General features: G+C 28.6%; 1 protein-coding gene across 3 annotated transcripts in view; it reads right to left on the reverse strand.

The window, feature by feature from the left end:
- The window catches only part of FSTL5 (follistatin like 5), a 498,432-nt gene that overhangs the window by 76,405 nt on the left and 412,675 nt on the right, over positions 1-9,352 (reverse strand). For 2 of the 3 annotated variants that reach the window (XM_006917005.2, XM_006917004.1), the window contains exons 10-11: positions 8,934-8,960; positions 61-179 (exon numbers count right to left, since the gene is read on the reverse strand). In XM_006917005.2, the coding sequence (XP_006917067.1) occupies positions 61-179; positions 8,934-8,960 (146 nt within the window). The remainder of the gene's footprint in view (positions 1-60; positions 180-8,933; positions 8,961-9,352) is intronic. The other variant, XM_006917006.2, reaches the window with a different exon arrangement.

The raw sequence follows: 9,352 nt of genomic DNA on the forward strand, positions 1-9,352 counted from the left end.
TATAATTCTACTTAACAAAATTGCTCCATAAAAATTCAAAGGAATTATTAAAATACTTGCCTGAAATCCAAGGAGCTTTTCACTGGGTTTGATGTGCCTCTGAAATTCACATTCTACGGGTTGTATCACCTTGATTCCATCTTCATAAAAAACATAGAACATGTTTCCTATTCCCAGACCTTAGAAATGAAAACACATTCAAAAGTTCAAAATAAAAGCATCAGAAAACAACAAACTCAGTGCCCCTCATGTTGCTGACAGGAGATCCACGTGTGTCATGTTAATAAAGCAAACCATGTGTGACACTCACCGTATGCCCAAAAAACTTAGATATTATCCCTGATCTACAATTCAGTGATTTCTTTAATATAGTTTAATAAATGTTTCTCACATATGGAATTATAATTATATTTCCATAATTATAAATGGAAATTATAATTATTTTTGATATGTAGATTATGTCTGATACCTTCTCCATTTAATTCAGGTATTAAGAAATAAAAGTACTTTTTGAAGAATTGTATTTATTCTAGTATTTTTATTAGAGTTCCTCGGGAAAACGAAATTTCGTTCTTTGTAGGAATTCAGTTTAAATAAAGACTTAGAAACAAAACGACCAAGTTCCTCAGGTTTGAGAGAATATATATTTTCCTAAACTAATTTTTGTAAATATAATCCTACATAAAGATCTTACATACCATTATTTTTATACTGGCAGTATTTGGGGTTTATTTCTATACTTCAAAATTTGAATTAATTTAAGGCCTTAGAAAATTCTCAGCGTAATAATTTAAATCATACTTCCAATTTTCTTTCATACTAGTGATGAGTGTGTGGCATCTCAGAAATTCACATCACTTTATAAATCCACAGGACTCTACAAACCAGGTACCTGGAATGCAGTTGGGCTTAACTGAGGCCTACACCTGAGGGCTTCTGCATATTCTTGCACACCTATTATCTTTGTTTCCTCTGCTCCAACACACCTAGACCTAGCAGCATATAGTCTTTTTTTTCCTAAACTTCTGTGTAGCTCCCTTGCTCAGTTGGTTTCTACAATTTTCTTTATTCAGTCTAATTATACCTTACATGATTTAGTGATAGCACGTGTTTTTAAAAAGGTAATAATATTGCAATCTTGGTAGTTAGGAAAGCCAAACCATTTTTGTTTAAAATGTTTAAATTCTAAAAACATCTATGAGAAGGAGATAATTTATTTAAATACTAAAAATTCCCAAAGCATTATTTTTATTTCAATTGAGAATACCTGCAGCGACTAATAAGCCAAGCTGGAGAATCATAGTAAAAGTGAATAGATTTGTAAAAATATTTGTTCAACTTAAGACATATTTATTCTTATTAAATATGTTCTTAGAAAAAAAAAGTTGTCAATTTGCCCATCTAGCCATGTGTCCGTCTATTCTTATAATTTAAAGGAAAATGTATTCAAACATAATTATGACTTTGTTTTCATACATAGTGTTTATAATTTTTAGAGCACATGTGATTATTTCTAATATATATATATGTGACTCAAGATTGTTTTGACATATCTTATTGTTTTAAAAATATTTTAATATATGCAATCTTTATCAGTTAATTAAACATTTTAAGTCCAGAAAGCACTACATTACAATGGGATATTCCTGAATAGTAGTAGAAGTGGCAAGAACTAAATTCAAGTCATATTTTTTATCAAATAAAATTCCGTAGTTGTTAACTATTCTTTATGATTACAGTTACACATAAAAGACTAAAAGTCCATGCCCAAAGGACAGAACTTTAAAAAACAAGTCACAAGTTTTTATGCAAAATAATAACTTGTATCAGTAAGCTTCTAGTAAACATCAACATAAGATTTATATGTGCTATATATCAATGACTATTCACTTAATGTTAATTTTTGAAACTTATGAACATAACCAAGTACTAATGTGGTGTCTGATTTTCAGTTGTCGGTTACATACTATGTTCAGTAATTATTACAAAGCCCATACATATTTGAATGAATATGACCGCCCTCCTTCAGCTGCTGCAAAATTGTACTCTATAATGAGGAATTTACATATATTTGAACCTAATACTACTCTAAGTCCATATTGTTTGCAAAATTTCTTGAAAAATTTCCTGCCCTTACTTGTTACTTTATCATATCCTGTACATGATACAGTCAGTGGGATTTCACTGTATTGTTGCGCTAATGAAATTTCTGAGCTGTGTTTTTCCCTAAAACTCACTTAATCCATCCAAGTCACTCTTTCAAATACAAGATCATTTGCTTCCTTTTTAAAATATGAATCAAATATCAGCATTTTTATGAAGCATGAAGTACTTTCCAGGTTACAAGTTTTGAAGAAATACAGATACCATAATGCCAACAAAATATCATACATAAATTATCACTTAAAGTGAAAATTATAAAGTGAATAACTATGTGTCAATCATTCTGCCTTGAAATAAAATTTTACCTATTCTTTTGGGGTCATCTATGAGTTCCTCCCTCTCCACCCACAAATTTTGTCATTTATTTTTTCGCTAGACATATTTTGTTCATAAAATGTGTTATTTAGCTTTTAGCAGAATTTATGGTCTGAATATATGATGCAGATGTGTTTCTTTTTAAAATTACTGCTATAATATTGTACATATATAGATTTATTATGAATATGCTGAGCACAGAACAATATAAATTACCTGATGGTGATGTTGGTAATTGACAAGTGGAGATTTTCATTTGGAGCATTCATTAGCTTTCTTTGTAGAGAAGCAATGACATATTTGTGCATATTTTTTATAATTACTAAGTTTATATGTCTATCATCATTTTTCTTCAATGTGAGGATGTAACAAAAAGAGATCAACTCATTCTCTATATTCAGACAGCTCAGAGGCAAAACATGGATATAGAACATATTGGTGTTCTAGTGTAAAGTTATTCAGTCTGTGTCATAATTTACCCATCTCAAATTTGGAGATAATAATTATACAGCTCTTGTAAGAATGAAATGAGATAGCAAAGGTAAAACATTTAGCGGAGTGATTGACATATAATTAGATTTCAAGAAACAATAATTGTCATTATTTTTATAACTGACATTATCTCTTCTTTGAAACATTAGTGAGAAAAAAAATAGTGAAAGATATGTAACCAGAGTTTAATTACTGTCCTCATGCTTTCCTCAGATCTATACTGTGAGATGTATTGCTAAATTTTGGTTTTCTATGATATCAAATTCTATGAATTCATGAGCCTGCTAAAAGATCAATTTGATTATCTAGTAGAGCAGTTCTCAGAGTTGATCCTTTCACAGATCTTCAAGTCAAGGGTATTTCATAATAATACTAAGATGTCAGTTGTGTTTTTGCTCTCAGTTTCACAAAATAGATTCTCATAAAAGTAGAGTACAATTTTTGACAGGCTACATGACATATGATGCCATGAGTGATGTCACAACAACTCAGTGCAGAAGCAGATATAGGAAACCACAATTTTCTGTTCAGTCAGACATTAAAAAGATTTGCTTTTTAAAAATATAGCTTTAAAAATAATGTGTTATTTATGGCTACATATATAATGGGTTTATTACAGTTACTTTAAAAAAGATAATAAATACACATTTAAAAATTTGTTTCAATTTCTAATATGGTAAATATAAGTGGGTGAAAATAACCCACATAAACAAAAGCTTTTGAATTCCCAATAATATTGAAGAGTGTAAAAGGGTCCAGTCCCAAAAAGTTTGATGACCACATAGGTTTCAGTTACAATCCTCTCCTCATTAAAATTTTGTGTATTACAGAAATTCTTGACTTCAAGTAAAACTTCACCACTGTAGTCACAGTAAAGCCTGGGAATATGTGCAGGCTGCTTTTTTGTTTGTTTGTTTCTCATCCCCTGGTGAAGTCAGACACATGTACTTTGTCTTTTCCAGGTCGATTGTTAATCTAATAGAGTATAGTGGCTCTAGAATGTGATCCATAATTTGTTTGCTCCTTGTGAGCTTTCTCTTTGCTTTGTTTTTCTTTCTATACAGAGAGAGGATATAAGCAAGAATTTCTTGCAGTCTTATAAGAAAGAGGTATTTCCCTGAGGATTTTTAATCAATAATGCACCTTTAAATACATGAAATAGACTGAGAAAAAAATGGTTGCAATGCAAATTCCTGTCTCAATCCTTTGAGAATAGCTACTTAATATAGTGTAAAATGATAATGCAATAATAGTGTTTATTATATATAGCAAATAGTTTAGGTAATTTATATCAACCATAAAATTTGGTTAATTTCTGATTATTGGATGAATATTTAAGTCAAAACGAGAGATTTCGTTGTGATATTTCCCTTCCTCTGACTTAAATTGCCATTACATTAGCAATTAGTTGTAATTAATAGCAAATTATAATTCTTCAATGCAGTGATTTGGTAATCAAAGATGACTCAACAAGTTTTGGTATTAAATAAAGTCCTTCATTGGTTGATATTATTCTGTTTACTTTCAAATGATCTTAACTTTACTTATTTTTTTTGAAAGATAGAAGAAATTTTTCTTTTTTTTTTTTTAAGTTATAGAAAAATTTAGGTAAGAATAGATGGTACACATTGCATTTCCCACCTTGAATAACTTAGTATGGGTAGATTTTTGGACCATAATGTTCCCACTGTTTGTATCTTTGCCTCTGCAGCTAAAATCCGTTCGTAAAAAGAGTAACATCATACCATTGCACCTCAATAAGATTTTTACATTAAGTTTAGTAAAAATAAGACTTACTCTTATTGTTGCTAGAAAGTTTTTTGGAGTGATTTTGTCAAGCTCATTATTAGACACTATCAATCCAGGAAGTGGGTCTATCTGATCACTATATATATTGGTGAGAGTGATATTATTTCAACCAATCCTTTCGAGTCAGTATACAATTCCCTGAACTTCCAAAGATATACTGGGAAATTGAATGCAGATCTTCATGATTAAGTTCATATTTAATGATGACCATAACAAAGATTATAATACAGTATTTTTGCTATATAATTACTATTAATTGGTATCATACATATAATTATATACATATGCACTCATGTGTGTATGTATACACTTATGCATATATTACATGTATATGTATATATAAATATATCTGCAAATGTATATTTTTTGTTAGATTACTTTTTTTATTTGAAAAATTTTTTGATGGGATAATTTTTAACACTAAAAGCTTATATTGACATTAGTTTCTAACAGAGAAGGTAATGATTGGCCAATGAAAATATCGATAGCTTGATCTCAGTGCCATTGGCATCATGCACTTACCATCAGAAGGAAGGGTCTCCATCTTTTCTTAGTGCTATAACTTTCTAAGTCTCATGTATTTACAAGTTTTTATCTGAAAATTCATCTTTTTCATTTTAAACATTACTTCAAAATTGTTCTGAGGTGTTAATCTTGTCCTGAGAATGTTAGCATTTTTTTCTCTAAAAATAATTATACCAGAAGTTTATGGAAGTCAAAAAGTAGGCATGAATTCTGTATATCCCAACCTCCCTTGCAGTGTATAGTAGTTTGGCCAGTGAATTGTGAACAATTTTAGGCTGAAGTAGTTAAGAGCTAACCTGCTTCCTATATTCCTTTTTCCTATACTTTAATGACATTATAAATCACAAAGTTAACCAGATTATGATGTAATATGTAAACTTTCTTGAAAGATTTCGCTGTAGTTTCTACTGGTATCTTGTGACTAATATAGTGATTTGCTTTAACTGTTTCTATAACATATTTTTAGGTGAATAGATTTATAAATATTTACAAAGCATAGAAGAGACAATCGATTATAATGTTATAATTTTTTTTCTTTCAAATCATTAGATGTTATATCAAACCAGTATTTCCCAAGGTAGCTTCTATTTAATGTCGACCCTATAGACATTCATCAAAATAATTCCATGTTCTAATAAATTTAAAAAATGCCATGTTATATAATGAGCCACCTTACATTTTTCTTAGAGATTTAAATTAGCATATTTGAAGTTCAAATTAATCTTGGAGTAAATAAAATAATTTCAATTCCTTTAATTTAGTGCTTATATGATCCAAAACATTTATTAAATTGATCATATAATACAGACCCAAACTCAAATAGTTGTCCAGTAAATAAACATTAGGAAATACTTTATTAAATTGTATTTGATTATAAGATTATAAAAATATTGCAGAAGAAAATAAATCATACTGAATATTTTAATGTGTATTTTAAAATCACATAGTAGAAATTATTGTCATTAAGAATAATTTGGCCTTTAACCTACTAGATTGGAAGCTTTTGGGGGGCAGATACCAGATTTTATTTACCTTTGTGTTTCCAGTGATTTCAAGGTACTTTACATTTAATAGGTTCTTTAAAATATTTGTCAATAAATGAGCGAGACATTCCCTTTCTTAATATTGTCTTTCTACACTCCTGTGAATTATAATGATGACCTAGAAAAGAACCGAAAGGAGAAACTGGAGAAGAAGAGGACAGTGTCCCAAGCTTGAATATCTATGTGATTTGTAAGATAACACATACTTATTAAATTTAGTAAAATTGAGGTATATTACAAACTCCTGGCTAAACTAGATTCAGATGTTCATCTTTAAAAATATAATTTTTCAGTTAAACAAAATTTAATACTTTAACACTTGCAGATAACTAAGATGACATTACAAGAGGTATAATCAATTTCAACTCTTTCCATTATTGATCTTAAAATGCCTAAAATTCTAAAATTGGTTCTCCTTGGGATAAATTTCTCTTAGTTATGGTAAAGAGGCAAAAATACAAAAAGAAAACACTGTTAAAGTGGAAATAAAAATGGATCTTAGAAATATGTACTTTACATTTGTTATTCTATCTCTTAAAAATAAAGGTAGAAATTGATTTTGGAAGTTCCATTTAGCTAATATTTTAACTATTTTTTATGACATATTTGTACACACAGTTGGGGTTCAGTGATCCCTCAAACTAGTCAGTTACCTCTGGCCACCATTATCATTACATACAATAATTTTTTAATTATAATGCCTTGCCAATAACTGAGGCATTATAAAAAATAATTTAGAGGCTTGCGAATCTAAAGCAAGCATATTATTTTCTCAAATATGTTATTTTGTCTTGTTTAATCTAAAAAACAGTGAGAGTTCTAATGGTAATTATACATGAAAGAAAAGATTTTTAAAATTTTACCCAAAAATATTTCTTGTATGTATCTTAAAATTATCTGCAAAATATACTAAATAGCTATTATTTCTTAAACACATATTCTGTATCAAAGTCATAAAGAGTAAGAGCATCACTAATTGATGGAGAATAATTATTGTGAGTATACATTTTTCAAAATTATCATATTAAACTTTTAATAGGTAAAAATGGTTTCAAATAATGAGTGTTAATGTGATCTTACTTTATATGGAGGTCTCATACTTTTGAGTGTATCGAAGAATATTATTATACTGTTATTCTTACAAATCAATAATTATTATAAACAAATAATGTTCATGGTTGTTATTAAACTAAGTGAAATTATAAGAAAAAGTTGTTTCACAGATTTTAAAATTTACATATCCCAGATTTGCAGGAATTCTAACTGTATTTTAAGGATTGTGTTAGAAAAATCTGGCTCACTGAGGTAAAATAACTCATCTGATTTTTCCCAGTGATTAACTAGAAAGGCCAAATCTATGGTACCTGTATCTGACTCCTTAAGTAATATTCTTTCCATTCTATTGATAAAATAAAATTGATTTTAAAAATGCCCAGAGACATGTTTGATTTTGAGAAGATGGTATAAAGAAATTTTATCTAACAGATATATCAATGCTTGTTTCAATGATAATAAAATTTCTATATTCAATGTGAAATAGCCAAGTGGAATGAATTAAGAGGGTATAGTTACACCAGAACCTCTTTAGTAAACAAGACTTTATAAGACTTTATACAAAAGATTTATGGAGCATCAAATATTAAGGGAAATAACGGGGAGATGTGTGCTTAATCGTTGAGAATGAAATTGAGATGGCTAAATTTTAAAATTACTTGGAGCTTGTGAGGCAGCAGTAACTCCATTTATTTGGAAAGGAGTGACTCCATGTAACTTGGAAGCTACAACTGGGGAAGAGGAAATTTGTCTAGGATGAATTATGAAGATGATAATTTTAGCCATTGATTAATGGGAATGCAGTGATGACATACACATTTTTCTCCTAAGATTTTAATGAAAGCACAATTGATGAGCTATTTGAGTACCTGGTCAAACACTTTCTTCCTGGCCTTTGTAAGTTAAAAACAAAAATAAAACAAACAAACAAACAAACAAAAACAAAACAATAGCAAAAGCAACAATAATAAAAATGACAGTAGATACCATTTATTGAATTTGGAATATATTTAAGGAACTGATAACAATCCTAAGAGTATTAACAAATGTCTTTATTTTTAAGATAAGAAAATTATGACATTAAAAAGATACTAGGTTAAATAGTGGTGGAGACTGGATTTGAATCCAGATCCTTTAAGTTTAAAACCCATTTTTTAAAATAATTTATTACATTTCTTAGATAAGGCAATGGTTTTTATACATTTTCTTTTCCTAATCTAATGAAGGCTTACTATGTAAATCACATTTAACGAAGGTTTCTTTTAATTCTTTGACTTAATTTTATACTCTTAAATCCATTTCAATGTATTGCAATTTAATTTCCTGACTATATATCAATTATGATGCAAGCTGATGAGATGCACTATTGTTTTTAATGATAGAGATTTATGCAAAAACCTCGAAATATAGTCAAGTAAAAATATTGAATCAATATAAAAACAAATAAAGTAGTTATTAAAACTGATAGTCAGCAAATATGCTAAAAATTAAGCAAAATAATCACAACAATATAAGAAATAAGGAATTTAGTACCTTCTTCTCTCCACAATATGTTAGCTACTGTGGCATGTTAAAAAGAAAAAGAAGAGAAGGAAAAATAAGTAAAGAGAGCTTCAGTCACATAATAATATAAATAACAATTAAAGAGGTCACAATCTCTGAGATAGAATATGTACATAAAAGTATTGAAGTGAATTCAACAAACTAAATTAACAAAACAGTAAAATGCTGCAACTAGTTAATAATGCTTTGTTCATTTCTTGAAAAAGCCTATTCTTCTTTGGAATAAAGATTTTGTTAATAAACAAAGAACATTTTATGCATCACTGAAAAGAATGGAATCTTTAAGATAATTATATTGAAATACATGTTTAGAACAAGCATCAATAGTTTATTTATTTGACAGTATAGTTAAAAGTTACTAATTGAAAAAGTTATAGTTTTTAAATTCT

Source organism: Pteropus alecto, unplaced genomic scaffold, assembly GCF_000325575.1.
Source record: "Pteropus alecto unplaced genomic scaffold, ASM32557v1 scaffold166, whole genome shotgun sequence".
In the NCBI taxonomy this organism is placed as follows: domain Eukaryota; kingdom Metazoa; phylum Chordata; class Mammalia; order Chiroptera; family Pteropodidae; genus Pteropus; species Pteropus alecto.